The sequence below is a fragment of the Monodon monoceros genome, unplaced genomic scaffold, assembly GCF_005190385.1.
Source record: "Monodon monoceros isolate NGI ecotype Baffin Bay Population unplaced genomic scaffold, NGI_Narwhal_1 Super_Scaffold_18, whole genome shotgun sequence".
Classification (NCBI taxonomy): domain Eukaryota; kingdom Metazoa; phylum Chordata; class Mammalia; order Artiodactyla; family Monodontidae; genus Monodon; species Monodon monoceros.
In genome coordinates this window covers 4,611,776-4,632,428 of record NW_021703774.1, presented here as the reverse complement: position 1 = coordinate 4,632,428, position 20,653 = coordinate 4,611,776, and the positions used below count along the sequence as shown (strand labels likewise).

At 38.1% G+C, this 20,653-nt stretch overlaps 1 protein-coding gene across 3 annotated transcripts in view; it reads right to left on the bottom strand.

Moving 5' to 3' along the window:
- The window catches only part of DENND1B (DENN domain containing 1B), a 265,632-nt gene that overhangs the window by 51,969 nt on the left and 193,010 nt on the right, over positions 1–20,653 (bottom strand). For all 3 annotated transcript variants that reach the window (XM_029227517.1, XM_029227515.1, XM_029227516.1), the window contains one exon: positions 1,989–2,079. In XM_029227517.1, the coding sequence (XP_029083350.1) occupies positions 1,989–2,079 (91 nt within the window). The remainder of the gene's footprint in view (positions 1–1,988; positions 2,080–20,653) is intronic.

Genomic DNA, 20,653 nt, shown 5'->3' with positions numbered 1-20,653 from the left:
GCTAATTTTTAAAAGATTATTAGTTTTTTATTTCAAATTCTAATGATTTTGCTTTATTTTCTTCTAAGAAGAATCTCTATGTATCTCTAAGATAATAACCTAAAATATGATAATTAAAAGAATAACACCTGACAGCCAGGCATCATTTTCTAATGTACTTTCTTGCTGTACCTACTGAAATGAATACTTGTTAAATGATGCTTTCCTTTTGGATCAGTATTGGCTCCTTAAAGTAAGATAAGAGTTCAAAACCTTTTTCATTTTAAGAAGGAACAACAAAGTGGTTGGCATTAAGTTGTACTGAAAATGCAGCAGTCTCTAAATCAGATGCTACCTGGTGATAAATATTCTTCTGTTCTTTTTTAAACAGCAGGGCCTTCCGTGAAAAAAACTGGTGACCCTCCTCCCACCAGAAAGGCCACCTACCCTCTACTCTGTTACAGAGGGTCTGTGGACCAATGGTGAAGACTACAGAATTTCACTACACAAAAGGATCATAGTTCCACCCCATTACTGTCACACGATGTCATCCTCAATCCCGTATAAGATACTAGCCCCACGGGTCATAGCGATAATGAGACGGCAGGTATGTAAATGCTGAGTAGGCGCCTCAAGCAATCCGTCCACGAGCTGACAATATTTTGCTTGTCTGAGTTGAAAAGTAAAAAAGCCTTATTTTAACACAAAAGTTCCACTGAAGCTACATTTTTATCCATAAGCTGAGGAGAGCGAGGAGCTGAACGATTCCACATTCAGCTCACTTGCTGAGTCGAGGAAACTAAGTTTTTCTCAAAGCTGAAAGCTTTCAGTGAAATGCTATGCCTACATCAGAGGAAGGTCCGTAACTGCTCAGTTCATCTGTACCTCTTATAATGAACAAATGACCTCAATGGTTTTTATACTTTTGTGGCGCAAAAGTAAATCTTATTCAAGATTAAAATTAAATTTGGGGAAGTTTGTAGATGAGGACTTATTACTCTTTGTCTTTTCACATTTTATTTCTCAATGCTAGCAACTATTTATTCACACACAGACTAAAGGTTTTTTTTTTCCTAAATTAAATCTACATATAAGTGGAAAAACTACCATCACACCAGGTGAAAGTGAACACACCAGGGATTATTTGTTTATTAGCCCATCCCAAATCTAGAACAGCACCTGGTACACTGGAAACACTCAGCAAATACTGGCTGAAAGAATGAAGAGGACATTTCAAGGTCTCCAGCAAAATTCTCTGCCAGAATCAGGACTACATACTGGAACATTATGTACAGAGTACCAGTCTCTAAGTCATTACTTTCCTAAGTACTGTAACACTGTCTGAATTATTTACATTTCAAACAGTGTAACTGCTCAATTATATTACATTAATTATATTAAATAAAAATGGGGTATCACCTGTGTGTCACACATACAAAATAAGATGCCTCCTTCCACTGCTTTAAGTGAGCACTTATTACAGTGACAAGTGTTAAGAACATGGGACAGTAAACTGAAAAGTCTGTTCCTAACGCTGCAGGGTCTGCAAAGCAAAAAAAGTAGACTTCTACAATGTCACTCCTACTACAGAAGCAGCTGTGGTGTTCAAACCTTTCTTTCTGGACTACATTAAAATCTACTATACCAACAACAATCTCAGTTCTTTAATCTTAGTAGTAGATACCACTCGTAGTTTTCTAGTGGAGAAAACTAGTCAGGAGGCTGGAAAATACAAACTAATTGCATTTCTATGATATTCATCTCCAGTAATATTAAGAGACTATCCAAGCAAACCACTACCAACTCATGAGACCACCTTCAGCCTTGAATAACATACCAGGCAAAGTAACTTAATACTATAGTTCTTATAAGATGAAAAAATGTATCTAAGATATTAGGTATTTAGGAGAAAATAGTTGTTTATGAAGTAGATTATATGAGACACAAGTGCAAATATCAAGATAACTGTTATTCAGAAAATGGATAATCTCACTGGAACTAGTCTTTACCTCCACAAAAGCCACCTGAAGTGATCTCTTCTTCAAAAACATCAGAGAAACCCTTTCCTGCATTTAGTTTTGCCAGTCGACCATCGATAAACTGAAATTAAAAAGTGTCAAATATGTTAATTTTCATTTACTTCAAATATTTAATTTTTACTTACAACAAAAATATTAATAGCAGACACTCATATAAATTACACACATATGTGTGTACACACATACAGATACATGACAAGAAAATTCTCAAACCACTGAAATAGCAGGTACTCCGCAAATAGCAGCTTATTAGTTAAATGACAAATGTACGGCACAGACTAACTTCATTAACAAGAAACAAAACTGTGTGGCGGTGAAGGTCACAGCCTCTGTGAGGGTCTGCCTGAGGCTGCTGCCAGGCGAGCCTTGGCCCGTGAGGCTGTGTCCTCCCCCCAGGCCTCAGTTTTCTCAGTATCTGCCTCATGGCATTGCTGCAAACATTAAATTAAATTAACACAGACTTATTAGCACAGCTTCTGACGCAGTAAGCATTCAAGAAATGTCAGACGTTACTATTTTTGAGGTTAATATTAACTTCATCCAGTAAAATAAAACACTCATCTAAACTGTTACGTTCTAAAGCACAACAGAGCACCAGATAATTCTAACCATTTAACAACAAAATAAACAGAACTTTCACAATTCCTGGCATGTGTATTGACTGAACGATCAGAACTACGGTTACGAACGTGAATATCGTTCAGGTAAACACATGCTGACTTGACTTGCATGAGGTTGTTTTCAGCAGTATTTTTCAGCATTCTGAAAGAAGAGATTGGGGTGGGAAATAGACGCTACCAAGAGCACCTGGAGATCCTTTTCAAAACACAGTACTTGGGGTGTATCTCGTCCACCACCTGCTTTGCCCCATCTCTGTCCTGTTCCTACAAACACAGCATAGCAGAATCTTGGGGTTTTGAAAAATATCCTTAGGTGATTATTTTGCTGACCAATCCCAGGCATAAACCAGTGATGTATTTTACATGCACACGTACTACTGGCACTTGGTTAGTTTTATATTGTTAACCTGTGGCATGTGACACTTGTATCACTTACATTATGAAAAATATTATAAATGTTTTGAGGTTTCTCCACTCATAAGGACGGTGAAGTATCTTTAAGGCTCCACTGCATGAGAGGCAAAGGATAACACAAGAAAGACTTGAATGATGCTTGAAGAGCAGACATGAAGATCTGGGGATTAACATAAAATGCTCATTTTCATTCTGGAATTAACTAATCCTGGAGACAATTTTTTCACCCTAGAAATTTAAAGTTTAGTTAAAATAAGGTAGCTTATATTAGTTAAAATAAGAATTTAAAAAAAATTCTCACAGTCTGCCCTAGTGTTCTGGTTAAATGGTTAGCGGACAAAGCAACTAAGGGGAGTGGTGAGGGCAGTGCTGTTCTCAGGCAGCAAGGTGAAGGCCAGGAACGGCAGGAAGTCACTTCAGTTGTAAGATGCTGAGACAGAAATGTCCTACAGACCCAAATTAATGAAGAACGGCAAAGGAATCAAGAGATTCCCATTCAAAATGTGGTTTAACTACCTTTTTACCATAGAATGGTTTTAACAAAAAATGTGGTAAAATGGGTTTAAACAAACATACTCTAAAAGGATACGGTCCTGGGGGGACCTTCAAAATGGCGGAAGAGTAAGACATGGAGATCACCTTCCTCCCCACAAATACATCAGAAATACATCTACATGTGGAACAACTCCTACAGAACACCCACTGAATGCTGGCAGAAGACCTCAGACCTCCCTAAAGATGCCTGAGGGTGACCTACACGCAGAGTCGGGCCCACATCCAAAGCTGAGCCCCGGGAGCTGTGAGAACAAAGAAGAGAAAGGGAAATCTCTCCCAGCAGCCTCAGGAGCAGTGGATTAAAGCTCCACAATCAACTTGATGTACCTGCATTTGTGGAATACCTGAATAGACAACAAATCATCCCAAATTAAGAAGGTGGACTTTGAGAGCAACTGTAGACTTGGGGTTTGCTGTCTGTAAATGACTTGTTTCTGATATTTATGTTTATCTTAGTTTAGTTTTTAGCGCTTGTTATCACTGGTAGATTTATTTATTGGTTTGGTTGCTGTATTCCTTTTTAAAAAATTACTATTATTGTTTATGTTAATAATTTTATTTTCCTTCCTCCCTCCCTCCCTTTCTTTCTTTCTTTTTTCTCCCTTTTCTTCTAAGCCGTGTGGCTGACAGGGTCTAGGTGCTCCTGCCTGGTATCAGGCCTGAGCCTCTGAGGTGGGAGAGCCAAGATCAGGACACTGGACCACCAGAGACCTCCTGGACTCACAGAATATCAATCGGTGAGACCTCTCCCAGAGATCTCCGTCTCAATGCTAAGACCCAGCTCCACTCAACGACCAGCAAGCTACAGTGCTGGACACCCCATGCCAAACAACTAGCAAGACAGGAACACAACCCTACCCATTAGCAGAGAGGCTGCCTAAAAGCATACTGAGTTCACAGACACCCCCAAACACACCACCAGACGTGGCCCCGCCCACTAGAGAGACAAGATCCAGCCCCACCCACCAGAACACAGGCACCTGTCCCCTTCACCAGGAAGCCTACACAAGCCACTGAACCAACCTCACCCACTGGGGGCAGACATCAAAAACAACGGGAAATACAAACCTGCAGCCTGTGAAAAGGAGACCCCAAACACAGTAAGTTAAACAAAACGAGAAGACAGAGAAATACACAGCAGATGAAGGAGCAAGATAAAAACCCACCAGACCAAACAAATGCAGAGGAAATAGGCAGCCTACCTGAAAAAGAATTCAGAGTAATGATAGTAAAGATGATCCAAAATCTTGGAAACAGAATGGAGAAAATACGATAAATGTTTAACAAGGACCTAGAAGAACTAAAGAGCAAACAAACAATGAAGAACAACACAATAAATGAAATTAAAATTTCTCTAAAAGGAATCAATAGCAGAATAACTGAGGCAGAGGAACGGATAAGTGACCTGGAAGATAAAATAGGGGAAATAACTACTGCAGAGCAGAATAAAGAAAAAAGAAAAAAGAATTGAGGACAGTCTCAGAGACCTCTGGGACAACATTAAATGCACCAACATTCAAATTATATGGGTCCCAGAAGAAGAAGAGAAAAAGAAAGGGTCTGAGAAAATATTTGAAGAGATTATAATTGAAAACTTCCCTAACATGGGAAAGGAAATAGTTAATCAAGTCCAGGAAGCACAGAGAGTCCCATACAGGATAAATCCAAGGAGAAACAGGCCAAGACACATTAATCAAACTATGAAAAATTAAATACAAAGAAAAAATATTAAAAGCAGCAAGGGAAAAGCAACAAATAACGTACAAGGGAATCCCCCTAAAGGTAAGAGCTGATCTTTCAGCAGAAACTCTGCAAGCCAGAAGGGACTGGCAGGACATATTTAAAGTGATGAAGGGGAAAAACCTACAACCAAGATTACTCTACCCAGCAAGGATCTCATTCGGGTTCCATGGAGAAATTAAAAACTTTACAGACAAGCTAAAGCTAAAAGAATTCAGCACTACCAAACCAGCTTTAAAACAAAAGCTAAAGGAACTTCTCTACACAAGAAACACAAGAGAAGGAAAAGACCTACAATAACGAACCCAAAATAATTAAGAAAATGGTAACAGGAACATACATATTGATAATTACCTTACATGTAAATGGATTAAATGCTCCAACCAAAAGACATGGACTGGCCAACTGGATACAAAAACAAGGCCCATATATATGCTGTCTACAAGAGACCCACTTTAGACCTAGGGACGCATACAGAGTGAAAGTGAGGGATGGAAAAAGATATTCCATGTAAAAGGAAATCAAAAAAATGCTGGAGTAGCAATTCTCATATCAGACAAAATAGACTTTAAAATAAAGACTATCACAAGAGACAAAGAAGAACACTACATAATGATCAAGGGATCCATGCAAGAAGAAGATATAACAATTGTAAATATTTATGCACCCAACATAGGAGCACCTCAATGCATAAGGCAAATGCTAACAGCTATAAAAGGGGAAATCGACAGTGATGCAATCATAGTAGGGGACTTTAACACCCCACTTTCACCAATGGACAGATCATCCAAAATGAAAATAAATTTGTAAACACAAGCTTTAAATAACACATTAGGCAAGATGGACTTAATTGATATTTATAGGACACTCCATCCAAAAACAACAGAAAAAAACTTTCTTCTCAAGTGCTCATGGAACATTCTCCAGGACAGATCATATCTTGGGTCACAAATCAAGCCTTGGTAAATTTAAGAAAATTGAAATTGTATCAGGCATCTTTTCCGACCACAACGTTATGAGACTAGACATCAATTACAAGAAAAAAACTGTAAAAAACACAAACACATGGAGGCTAAACTATATGCTACTAAATAACTAAGAGATCACTGAAGAAATCAAGAGGAAATCAAAAAATACCTAGAAACAAATGACAATGAAAACACAACGACCCAAAACCTACGGGATGCAGCAAAAGCAGTCCTAAGAGGGAAGTTCATAGCAATACAATCCTACCTCAAGAAATAAGAAAAAGCTCAATAAACAACCTAACCTTACATCTAAAGCAATTAGAGAAAGAACAAAAAACCCCCCAAGTTAGCAGAAGGAATGAAATCATAAAGATCAGATCAGAAATAAATGAAAAAGAAATGAAGGAAACGATAGCAAAGATCAATAAAACTAAAAGCTGGTTCTTTGAGAAGATAAAAAAAAATTGATAAACCATTGGTCAGACTCATCAAGAAAAAAGGGAGAAGACTCAAATCAACAGAATCAGAAATGAAAAAGGAGAAGTAACAACTGACACTGCAGAAATACAAAGGATCATGAGAGATTACTACAAGCAATTATATGCCAATAAAATGGACAACCTGGAAGAAATGGACAAATTCTTAGAATAGCACAAGCTTCCGAGACTGAAAGAGGAAAAAATAGAAAATATAATCAGACCAATCACAAGCACTGAAATTGAAACTGTGATTAAAAATCTTCCAACAAACAAAAGCCCAGGACCAGATGGCTTCACTGGCGAATTCCATCAAATATTTAGAGAAGAGCTAAGACCTATCCTTCTCAAACTCTTCCAAAATATAGCAGAGGGAGGAACACTCCCAAACTCATTCTACGAGGCCACCATCACCCTGATACCACAACCAGACAAAGATGTCACAAAAAAGGAAAACTACAGGCCAACATCACTGATGAACAGACACAAAAATCCTCAACAAAATACTAGCAAACAGAATCCAACAGCACATTAAAAGGATCGTACACCATGATCAAGTGGGATTTATCCCAGGAATGCAAGGATTCTTCAGTACATGCAAATCAATCAATGTGACACACAATGTTAACAAAGTGAAGGATAAAAACCATATGATCATCTCAAAAGATGCAGAAAAAGCTTTCGTCAAAAATTGAACACCGATTATGATAAAAATTCTCCAGAAAGTAGGCATAGAGAGAACTTACCTCAACATAATAAAGGCCATATACGACAAACCCAGAGCCAACATCGTTCCTAATGGTGAAAAACTGAAACCATTTCCTCTAAGATCAGGAAATAAACAAGGTTGCCCAGTGTCACCACTATTATTCAACATAGTTTTGGAATTTTTACCCACAGCAATTAGAGAAGAAAAAGAAATAAAAGGAATCCAAATCGGAAAAGAAGAAGTAAAGCTGTCACTGTGTGAAGATGACATTATAATATACACAGAGAATCCTAAAGATGCTACCAGAAAACTACACTACAGCTCATCAATGAATTTGGTAAAGTAGCAGGATACAAAATTAATGCACAGAAATCTTTGTATTGCTATACACTAAAGATGAAAAATCCTAAAGAGAAATTAAGGAAATACTCCCATTTACCATTGCCACAAAAAGAATAAAATACCTAGGAATAAACCTTCCTAAGAAGACAAAAGACTTGTATGCAGAAAACTATAAGACGCTGATGAAAGAAATTAAAGACGATACAGACAGTTGGAGAGATATACCATGTTCTTGGGCTGGAAGAATCAACATTGTGAATGTGACTATATTACCCATAGCAATCTACAGATTCAGTGCAATCCCTATCAAACCACCAATGGCATTTTTCACAGAACTAGAACAAAAAATGTCACAATATGTATGGGAACACAAAAGACCCCAAATAGCCAAAGCAATCTTGAGAAAGAACAACGTAGCTGGAGGAATCAGGCTCCCTGACTTCAGACTATACTACAAAGCTACAGTAATCAAGACAGTATGGTACTGGCACAAAAACAGAAATATAGATCAATCGAACAGGAAAGAAAACCCAGAGATAAACCCACACACCTATGGTAACCTTATCTTTGATAAAGGAGGCAAGAATATATAATGGAGAAAAGACAGCCTCTTCAATAAGTGGTGCTGGGAAAACTGGACAGCTACATGTAAAAGAATGAAATTAGAACATTTTCTAACACCATACACAAAAATAAACTCAAAATGAATTAAAGACGTAAATGTAAGGCCAGACATTATAGAACTCTTAGAGGAAAACATAGGCAGAACACTCCATGACATAAATCACAGCAGGATCCTTGTTGACCCACCTCCTAGAGAAATGGAAATAAAACCAAAAATAAACAAATGGGACCTAATGAAACTTAAAAACTTTTGCAGAGCAAAGGAAACCATAAACAAGATGAAAAGACAACCCTCAGAATGGGAGAAAATATTTGCAAATGAAGCAACTGACAAAGGACTAATCTCTAAAATATACAAGCAGCTCATGCAGCTCAATATCAAAAATCAAACAACCCAATCCAAAAATGGGCAGAAGACATGAATAGACATTTCTCCAAATAAGATATACACATGGCCAAGAAACACATGAAAGAATGCTCATCATTAATCATTAGAGAAATTCAAATCAAAACTACAATGAGATATCATCTCACACCAGTCAGAATGGCCATCATCAAAAAATCTAAAAATAAACGCTGGAGTGGCTGTGGAGAGAAGGGAACCGTCTTGCACTGTTGGTGGGAATGTAAATTGGTTCAGCCACTATGGAGAACAGTATGGAGGCTCCTTAAAAAACTACAAATAGAACTACCATATGACTCAGCAATCCCACTACTGGGCATATGCCCTGAGAAAACCATAATTCAAAAAGAGTCATCATGTGGTGCTTCCCTGGTGGCGCAGTGGTTGAGAGTCTGCCTGCCAATGCAGGGGACACGGGTTCGTGCCCCGGTCCGGGAAGATCCCACATGCCGCGGAGCGGCTGGGCCCGAGAGCCGTGGCCGCTGAACTTGCACGTCCAGAGCCTGTGCTCCGCAACAGGAGAGGCCACAACAGTGAGAGGCCCGCGTACCAGAAAAAGAGAAAAAGAGTCATGTACCACAATGTTCATTACAGCTCTATTGACAAAAGCCAGGACATGGAAGCAACCTAAATGTCCATCGACAGATGAATGGATAAAGAAGATGTGGCACATATATACAATGGAATATTACTCAGCCATAAAAAGAAACGAACTTGAGTTATTTGTAGTGAGGTGGATGGACCTCGAGTCTGTCATACAGAGTGAAGTAAGTCAGAAAGAGAAAGACAAATACTGTACGCTAACACATATATATGGCATCTAAAAAAAAAAAGTGGTTCTGATGAACCTATGGGCAGGACAGGAATACAGTCGCAGACATAGAGAATGGACTTGATGACACGGGGAGGGAGAAGGGATAGCTGGGACGAAGTGAGAGAGTGGCATTGACATACATACACTACCAAATGTAAAATAGCTAGCTAGTGGGAAGCAGCCGCATAGCACAGGGAGATCAGCTTGGTGCTTTGTGACCCCCTAGAGGGGTGGAAAGGTAGGGTGGGAGGGAGACGCAAGAGGGAGGGGATATGGCGATATATGTATATGTATAGCTGATTCACTTTGTTATACAGAAGAAACTAACACAACATTGTAAAGCAATTATACTCCAATAAAGATGTTAAAAACTAAAAAAAAAAAAAAAAAAAAGAAAAAGGATCTGGTCCTGGCTTTTTTGTTAGAGTATGAGTTGTTCTCATAAAAATTAGAACTGAGGGCAGAAGCCATAGATCATCCATTTTTACAGCCACGTTATGCTTGGCACAGAGAAGGTTCTGATAGAACAAATGAAAATGAACGTGGAGTTTGGAGTCTGAAAGCCCTCCCTCACACCCTGCCACTTACTAGCTTTATGATCTCAGGCAACTTGCCATCTCTGGGACTCTGTTTCCCCTTGTATAAAATGGGAATAATAATACATAAATACCTTATGGGGTTTTCTAAGAGTTAACTAAAATAACGTGAAGTGCCTGTATCGTAGACACAGAATAAATGTTAAATAATCAAGTTCACTTTCCCTACTGTCACCACCCTTTCCTTCTCTGTCAACCCCTGAAGTTCCTGAGCGGGGGATCACAGCCCCTCAGGTAGGCAGCTTTCACACCTGGCAGAACGCCTAACACATAGTTGGAAATGAATGTTTACGAGGGACTGAATACACTGAAACAATACTAAAGGGCATACACTTTTCATGGTTTTAAAGTTAAAGAACTATAAGTTGTGGAATTATTCATTTCATCTCGAGATAAAAGGTAGTAACTTCCAACCTTGGGCACCTTTGCTACATACAATAAATGGTTAATGTGAAAATAATATAGTTTAAAATGCTTGCAGAATTTGACTTGCACACACTTTCAGCACAGTATGATAAATCAAACTGAAGTGATCTAAGGTGACGGATTTTGAAAAAATAAGGTGAAGCAAAATGATAAATTTAAAAGAATACATTACTGACAAATGGAACAAACTAAGACATCCTTTTAAAGGACTTAATTTGCCTTAAAAGATTAAGACTACAAGACTTTTTAAAAGGTTTTCATTTTTGTGTTTACTGGAAATAATCCATTCATTTTAGTTTGAGTGGAACAGTTCAAGTCTAAAAAGAGATAAATCCCCAAACTATTTACTGATGATGCGTTTTTGAGGATGAGTAACTACTCTGTGTTACTAAACTAGTGATTTGAGCTAAGAGAAATTCATCACTTGGTAAAATGCCCCATGTTATCACTGACTTTGCAAACAATCCTGTCAGTGACTGACACTTATCAACATACATACTTAATGAAAATGTCTGTTCCTAAAAGATTAATTTTGTGTGCACACACATGCGCACGCACACACACACACACACACACACACATTACATACACACACATACCAATGCAGACACCCAGGAATAACTGATAAGTGGTATAAATGGAGAGGAATGCTGAACCTAACAGTTCTCTAAACTCCTTTTTGTATTTTTGAGTCAATAACGGCTTTTATTTTTTCCAAGTGAGATTGGTTCATGGTCACACCACTCTAATAACTCTGGAGCATTTCATAGTAAGGGAAAACAGTAGCTACAGTTGTATAGATATAATTTTGAACTAAAAAGTATTACCTGTTGGAAAAACAATGTCTATATAACGTACTGTAACCTGTCGCTTGACTAGTACTTACCCACATCACTTAGTAAACATGTATCTAAGACATAAGTTAAAATTAGGTGCAAGTAGATTTTTAAAAGAATTTATGAGTATGCTTTAAGTTAATGCTTTTTACATAAATCTTAGTATTTTGCTTTTTATTCCAAAAGTAAAAATTAAAACCTGGAACTAAACATGCTAAATAATCACACAAAAACTTAAATAACATAACTGGAAATCTCAAAAACATTCATAGACACAATTCCATAGTATAGATTCCATAATTTACTTATAAACTATAAATAGACAAAATTTATTTAATAGGAATAAATTTAGTTCTCAAGATCAATAACATCATCCCCTCTAAGTCATTAACAGTTGCAAGATTCTGGATCTTGCTAATCCTTACAATGTGCTCTTAAAGTGGTGTAACAGGTTACAAGATAAATGTAATTAAGCAGTGAAACTGCTTCCTGCTGACTCTTTTTTTTTTGTTTTTGATATTGACATCACTAAGGTTTTCCAAAGAGTTTTTATCTTCAAACAACCATCTTAATAGGAAACTGAGTCAATCTAAAGAAATTATCTGTTGTTGTAAATGCCCTTCAGTAAGCACTATTGTTAAATGGAAATGAACATCTCCACTTCAGCTTTTAACATGTAATTAAATATAAAATGAATGTTTTACAAATGTAATAAAACATAAGAACAGACTTGATGGCAAGCATCTTTACAAAAAATATAAAAAGTATGTTCTGATCAGATTCACAAGTTAAACGTGAATAGATGGCCAGTAGGCCAGAGGGAATGTATCTTTCCTCTGAGAGACAAAGTGTATGTTTTTCATAGTTCTTTGATTCTTCACCAGTCAGCGAGTTTCTGGCATTTAGTCCAAAAATCCAAAACAAGTTATGCTATTAATCCATGTTCTGATGACTTCAGTGGTCTAGGAATATGTCCTATAAATATTTAATTGCAATTGATCCATCAAAACTCTGAGGACGACAATAATTAAATTTCAAGATTCTTATATCATTTTAGAAGAAATATTTGATTTTTTAATTAAGAGCTCATAAAAAGATTGTTCTGGGGAGAGGGGGCCAGGGGAGCACTTCTCTACCAAGCTGGGGAGGGGGGGGAGGGGGAGCACTGTTTTTTAGTGCCAACATGACAGTCTTGTCCCTGAAGAAAAGCAGCAGGTGCACTGGAGCCACACACAAATCCACACGCCCACACCCCTTCTCCACCTGGGAGAAATGACCAAGTCTCAAAAAGTTACCTCATATTAGAAACCCTTCTTGGGCACAAAGATAACTATTAAAGTCTTGAGAGCTAGAGAGAAAGACATTTTTTAACGAATTAGAAATCTTTAGAAATTTAAAGGAAAATTTAAATACTGCAAAAAAATTACTTTTAAAATATATTAATTTCTTATGGATCTTTAAATTTTCCTTTCTATATAACGCTTTGGGCTTGGGCTAAAAAAAAAAGTAGTCTAATTTAAATATTTCTTCTTAAACAGGCTCAGTACACCTTGACAGGTTAGTGAAAACTACACTGAAGTGCTACAATAAATTAGTCGATACTTACAGACATCTGCTAAATGCTAAGCATTCAGTTAGTAGCTATATATAAACACAAACTGCTATTACAAGTGGGGAAAAGCTAGGTCAGCTTAAAGCTAAACCAAGAGAATTAAGTATGTGAAGGAACAGAAATAGTTTTTTTATTCCATTTCAAGAATTAGGTAATCATATGACTGTAGTATACTAAATTAGACCACCATGGTATAAGGAACAGAAAAACACTTTGAAGGGTATTGTAAAAAGCCCACTCGGTGCAATTTATCATCAGAACTAATAACTTAGTGGGACAACAACAGCCCTTCCAGGATATATCAACAGACACAAAATAATCTGCAACAGAATTAAGTCTTTTGAGCTTCATGACCACCAGACAAATAAAATTCATTAATCTGTTCATTCAATAAACATTTAATTGAATGTTTACTATATGCCAGGCACTTTTCTAGATGCCTAAAAAAACAGAAATGAATGAAACAGACAAAAATTCAAGCCTTCATAATATTTAAACATCTAGCGTTTGGGGACAGGGGGACAGAACAGATAGCATGAAATAAGAAGTGTAATAAATTCTGTAATGTGTTAGAAGGGAATGAGTGTTGGAAAATAAAACAGACCTGAACAAGGGAGCTCGGGGAGTGTGGGGCAAGGAGCTTTCAGTTGTCAACAGTGTGGTCCAGGGCAGACATCACCATGAGGACGACACCTGAGCCGAGGCTGGAGGACAATGAGGCAGCGAGCCCCTGGTCCAGGGGAGAAGAGGACCTGGGAGAGGGGAACCACGGGCATCAACAAGGCAGAGCAGGTGTGGACGCATCCAGCAGGCCTGTCCTGAGGTCCAGGGGTTGAGAGAAAAACCAAGCAGCGGTGATGCCTGTTCTCACCTTAATTCACAATCTGCAGTCTCAACGGTGCTCTGAACGATGCTGAACCACCTCCTTTTTCTCCAGCCTGCTCACTCTCCATCTACTTCAGGTCTTCTCTCCCCTTAAAGGTCCAACCACCTCCCCTTCCTCTCTCAGCCCATGACCTTGCCTCCTAATCTCACTGGGGAAAAAAAAAAAAAAGAAACCTAAAGCAACTGAAAGAGAAATTCTGCCACAGCTCCTGGTTCACGGCCCCACTCCTTCCTGCTGTCACAGGGTGTCTGCTCCGCAGGGACCAGCTCCTCTAATGCTTCCTCCTCCTATCTCCTGAGTAGACCCATCTCTGCCAGGTCTGCCCTACAGCCCACGAACACGTGCCTTCTTCTCCTGACCCCATGTCTTCTCTGGCCTTGTCCACTTTGATGCTCCTCTTTAGGGTAAAACTCAGAAGTGCGGCCAGTACTGTTGTCTCCAGGCCCTCCCCGCCTGCACCCCAATCACAAGGTCTCCCTCACCTCTCCGGTAAAGCTGCTCCTGCTGGGGTCATCCTATCTCCATGTTACTAAATCCAGTGCTCAAGTCCAAGTTCTTCCTTTAATCAACCTGTCACAAGCATCTGACACAGTTGGTCCCTCCACTATGGTGTCCTTTCTCTACTTGGTCCCAAAGGTACTCACTAGCCTGAATTCTCTCCTACCTCCAGGGTTACTCACTCCTTCTCGGCCTCCTTGGTCATTGCCCTCTGCTATTTCCTGGTCCCTGGACCTCTGGTCATTCCTATTTATACTCACTCCTTTGGTCGTCTCACTTGGTCTCCAGTCTAATGACTTGAACTACTATCTACACACTGATGACTCCCAAATGTATATCTCAGGTCTAATTTTTGCCTCTGCCTCATCTATCCACTTGCCTAATAAATATCTTACTTGGATGTCTAGAAGACACCTCAGACTTAACATGTCCAAACCTGAATTACTCTACCCACCAAAATTCCTCCTGCCCACAATCTTGCCCATTTCGATAAAATGCGAATACATCCTGCCAGTTTCCCGGATGAGAAATCATGGAATCATCCCTGACTCCTTTCTCTCACACTGCACGTTAAATCTTTCAGAACATCCACTGACTATCTTCAGAACAGATCCACAGTCTGACCAGTTCTCTCATCTTCCACAGACCAGTTCCAAACTGCCCTCTCCTCTTACACAGATTACAGCACAGCCTCTAAATCTTCCTTCTGCTTCCCCCTGTGACCACCCTATAGGATGGTGCCCAAATGCCACATTCTCCATGAAATCTACACCGACTATGCTACTTTAAGTTGCAATCTCACCCCAACCCCTGGTGGTCCCCCTTCTTGTTCTATTTACTTTTCCACAGTCCTTATCATCTCTGAACATTCTACATAATTTAGTTAACTTATTGTTGGTCCCCCTCCCACTAGAAACACAGAATTCACAACGTCAGAAATTCTTTTCTGCTTCGTTCTCCAAAGTATCCCAGCACCCAGAACACTTCCTAGTAGACAGTAGACACTCAAATTATACTGTTGAATGAGAGAATGAATAAAGAATACTTAGATGAGTGTTTCTAAAATTTTAGTGTGACTATTTTTATGGTATTTCATTAATAATGTAAATTTCTGGGTTTTAATCCAAGCCTCCTAAATCCAAAATTTTTGAAGGTGAGACTCAAGAAGATGCATCTTTAATAGATTTTCTAGCTAAATCTGCAGGTGGTTTGAGCCCACATTTAGACAAACCACTGTTTAGGATACCACTTGAAACTCGTTAACAAAGGATGCTGAAAAAATGTATCCCTTGTCCTAATAAGCTCTCTCTCCTTGTGTATTCCTTTTGCTACCAATAGGAGTCCATGTCTTCCCTATGTCACATGGTATTTTTATTTTTTTTTCATGTTATAAAATATGTGCTGGATACAATTACCATCTCCCATCCATTCATATGTCAAATATTTCCTAATACTCCCGAACTGTTGAATTTTTAGTACTAGAATGCATGTGTTGATCTTAGCTATAGATGACATACCATAAATAACTATCGTGCTTCTTTCAAAAAAGATCAATAGGAAAACGTAGAAATGTATAAGAATTTATTATTTATGTTAAAAGCTTTCTAAAATCTCCAGCTAACATAAAAGGAAAATATTTGGCTTCTGACCCACTCCTTTTACCCAATATCTTATGAGGTCAGAGAAAGTGGGTCGTAGCACAAAATACAGAGAATGCTGAGGATCCCACAGAATTTTCACTTTTACACACTATACCATTAAGTGACCCCAGGTTTGAAATTACAGACACCACTCAGTTGAAACACCTGACTCCTACAATGTTTGGATTTTCCCAAATGAAATAGATGAAGAGCTTATAAAATATCCATTATATTCAATTTTATGAGCTCATCATCTGCCAAAATCATAAAGACATTTTCCTGCCTATTTCTTATAACAGGAATAGCAGTTTTTATTTGATTTCTTTATTTAACAATATTAAGTGTCTACTATATACTAGATATTAGGATACAAACACTTTAAAAATGATCCTTGTCTTTACAGAGCCTACAACTCAAGAAGGAGCCAAACAAACCAACAAATATCATATGGTACAAGTCCAAGACGCTAAAAGGCAAGGAATTTATAAACGACTGAGAGATCAAGAACCTGCAAAAGGGACATCTGAACCAAGTCTTAAAGAATGACTGAGTTGAGTAACGTAAAATGGAGAGAGAGCGTTCAAGCCAGAGAAGACAGGAAGGAGACAAGCATACATGCGTTTATTCATTCCTTTATTCCTGAAGGGACGGTAAGTCTTAGTGGCTCTGTGGATGCAAGTCCTAACTCTACCACATACCAGCTGCTGTGTACACTCTTAGCAAATTATATAACCTCCCCATAATTTAGGTTTATAACCTGCAAAGTGGCAGTAATAAAGTAGGTCACTGTGAAGATTAAACTAGTCTAGATAAAGCACTCAAACAGTACCCTGCATAAGTCATAATTCAACAAATGTTATTTTTATTTATTCATGATGACCATCATTCATTCTCTCACTATTTATTAAGTATCCATTACAATTCAAGTGAGAAGCATAAAGAGGGGAAACCATTTTCAGAGACCTAAGAGCAGACATCCAGAATGGCTGCAGTAAGGGTATTGAGAGAAGTATTAGAGAGAAAACTAGAGAGACAAATGCCAGAAGATGACGGAGTCTGTGTGCCAGGCTAGGGTGTGAACATCACCCTAGATATAATGAGAAATATGTAAGATATGCTTTTCAGAAAGAATACTCTCAAAGCAGACTGGAGGATGGCTTGAAAGGGGGGCTAAATGAAAGAACACAAACCGGTTACCCAACAAGTCACTGACACTGAAACGGGGGAGAATAAAATAGGTAAATCTAATATTTAGAAAGCAGAATCAACAGAACATAGTAAACAACTAGAAACGGGGTGCAAGAAAGGTTCGTGGTGATGGTTTGAGAAAAGATGACGCCTATTAGTTTTCTGGTTTAGGCAACAGGGTAGAATTAGTTCCCAAAAGAAGGGGTGCAGGAGGGGCCAGTATGTGTGTGTATGTGCAGATGCACGTATGTATATGGGCGATGCACATGTTTGTATGGGAGTGTATGTATATGCATACACGCATGTATACATTTGCATGGGTCTAGACTAAAGATACATTTAGGACGTATCATAATAGGTCATTAACGCATGTATGGTCCTACATAAGGAAGCCCAGTGAGCTGGTATGAGCTAGAGACGTAGCGGTCTGAGGACAGAGACATTCATGGTATAGACAGAGGCAAGTGTAATGATAAAGGGCCCAGGAGTAACTGCCTAGAGAAAGGGAAAAAGTTAGAATGTTGTATCACGCATAAAAAGAACAAGAGTATTCTAAGAAGTACTACTAGTCAATATGCCAATAAGTAAGTATTTAAGAACAGCAGAGTGAGGACTCTTTCCCTATTCACTACAGCTGTAAAAACAAAGGCTACCCTCGCAGGAGAAAGCACACGCCCACTCTTTTTAAAAACAATTTACAATAGCCAGGACATGGAAGCAACCTAAGTGTCCATCGACAGGTGAATGGATAAAGAAGATGTGGCACATATATACAATGGAATATTACTCAGCCATAAAAAGAAATGAAATTGAGTAATTTGTAGTGAGGTGGATGGACCTAGAGTCTTTCGTACAGAATGAAGTAAGTCAGAAAGAGAAAAACAAATACTGTATGCTAACACATGTATATGGAATCTAAAAAAAAAAAATGGTTATGAAGAACCTAGGGGCAGGACAGGAATAAAGACGCAGACGTACAGAATGGACTTGAGGACATGGGGAGGGGGAAGGGTAAGCTAGGATGAAGTGAGAGAGTGGCATGGAGTTATATATATTACCAAATGTAAAATCGATAGCTAGTGGGAAGCAGCCGCATAGCACAGGGAGATCAGCTCGGTGCTTTGTGACCACCTAGAGGGGTGGTATAGGGAGGGTGGGAGGGAGATGCAAGAGGGAGGAGATATGGGGACGTATGTATAACTGATTCACTTTGTTATAAAGCAGAAACTAACACACCACTGTAAAGCAATTACACTTCAATAAAGATGTTAAAAAAAAAAAGAAAAATTACAAACCAAAAAAAAAAAAAAAGTGTTCTCTTCCAGTATGCAGAATGAGAACATTATTGGATGGGAAAGTTTGAGAAAGAAAGATTTATATTATCTTATGATGAACACTAAAAGAGGTTTTGCCAAGTTGAATTTCCCTATCATTTTCCACTCCGATTAAGTTAGAATATGGACAAGCAGAATTATTTTGTGGAAAAAATGTATCTACTGTAATATATTTGAGCTCCAGATGTCCAACAGCGACCTAGGCTGCCAGCGAACAGAGAGTCTGTATTCATGGACATCCCACAGGTCTGTGGTCTGCATGAGGCTCTGGGATCTCCACACTAAGTTCAGCCACGGTCCTTGGCCGTGGGGCGTGTATAGTAAAATGAGCAGAAGCAACTCTAGTTCCCGTGGCCTTAATAACAAACAATACCCAAGAAAATAATTTCCTCTGCCGGGTTAGTGTAATAGGAAACAAAAGGAAGAGACCTAAAAATAACGGCTTAAATCTCTGTAAAGCTGCAAGCTAAAGAAGGTGCTGTCAGAGCCATGGGTTTAAGAAGTGGTTTCTGGGATTCCTTCCAAATCCATTATCTAAAGAGGAATTTATCCAAATGGAACTTCCTATCATCTGTCTAAGCCATGTTTATTCCATGGTATCATGGAATGTTAGAGCCAAAAGGTATCTCAGACTTAGTGACCTTTTAGTCTAATTCATGTTACAGATGCAGTAACCGAGGTCTAAAGAGGATAAGAAGTCAGCTGTCAGTGAAAACAAAGCCTATTACCGGCGAATCCAGAAATAGTAAAAAAAAAAAAAAAAAAAAAAAAAAAAAGAATATGTTTTTATACAACACTTAAGGAATTTAAATAATAACTTAAGTAATTAGTAGCCTAATTAATAATGACAAAGCCAACTACCAGAACATTTCCTCCCTACAGAAAAGATCATAATCCTTTCAGCTTATCCTTTCCTTGTCTTTCTTTATAATTTTATCACGTTTCCCTAAATAATACATTATTTAGTTTTCCTCGCTGTTGAACATTATTACATAAAAGGACTCATCATATCTATTCTTCAGTGATTTGTTCCTTTAATTCATTCACATTTAGTTCTGCTGAAGCTCATTCATCTCCCTGTTGTGTAGCTGTTCTATTGTATGAATGTGACAATTTATTCATCTTAATACTGATGACTGTCTAAGATTACCAGCAGTACTTTGCTGTTATGAGTAATTTTAGTAGATGATTTTTTGGTGCACAATTTAGAGTGAAATTGCTGGGTCAAAAGAAACTGAAGTTTAAGTCATAGCGCCAAAGTGTTTTGTCAATAAGTTGTGCAAATTTTCACTCCCCTTAACAGCTGAAACTTGGTCCCGTGCTCCGTGTCTTTGCCAAAATTTGAGATTTTCAGGTTTTTAAAACTGGGCCAGTCTGGTGAGTGTGAGGGGGTATTTCATTATGTTTTTTATTTGCTGTTCTCTGATTACAGATGAGGTGGAACATCTTGTATATCTTTATTAGCCATTCAGGTTTCTTCATTTGCATGTGCTTATCCAAATCTTCTGCACAATTATGTATGTTTTTTTACCAACATGCGGGAGCTTGTTTTTTTATATTCTAGTTTCTAAACTCTCGGGTGGTTCAAAAGTATTGCAAATATGGAGTCTTTTGATGGCCAAAAGTTCTTAATTTCATGAAATCAAATTTATTAGGCTATTTCTTTATGTCCTAAGTAACTTGTCTTTATACTCAAAGTAATAATGTCAGTTTGGTGTCTTACTTTCTAAATCTTTATGTTTTTTGCGGCTAAATTATATATGTGAGGGGTTCCAATGGTAATAGATAGAACCTTTCTCAGAGGGAAACATTAGTGTTTTAAGTATGATGTTTATTGAAAATATGTTTAATCATGCCTTTTTGCTTTTATCATGACTCTCATGAATATTATGAAAAATCTGTGCATCTGTTGAGATGATCTAATGATTTCACTCCTATAATGAGTTAACGTAGT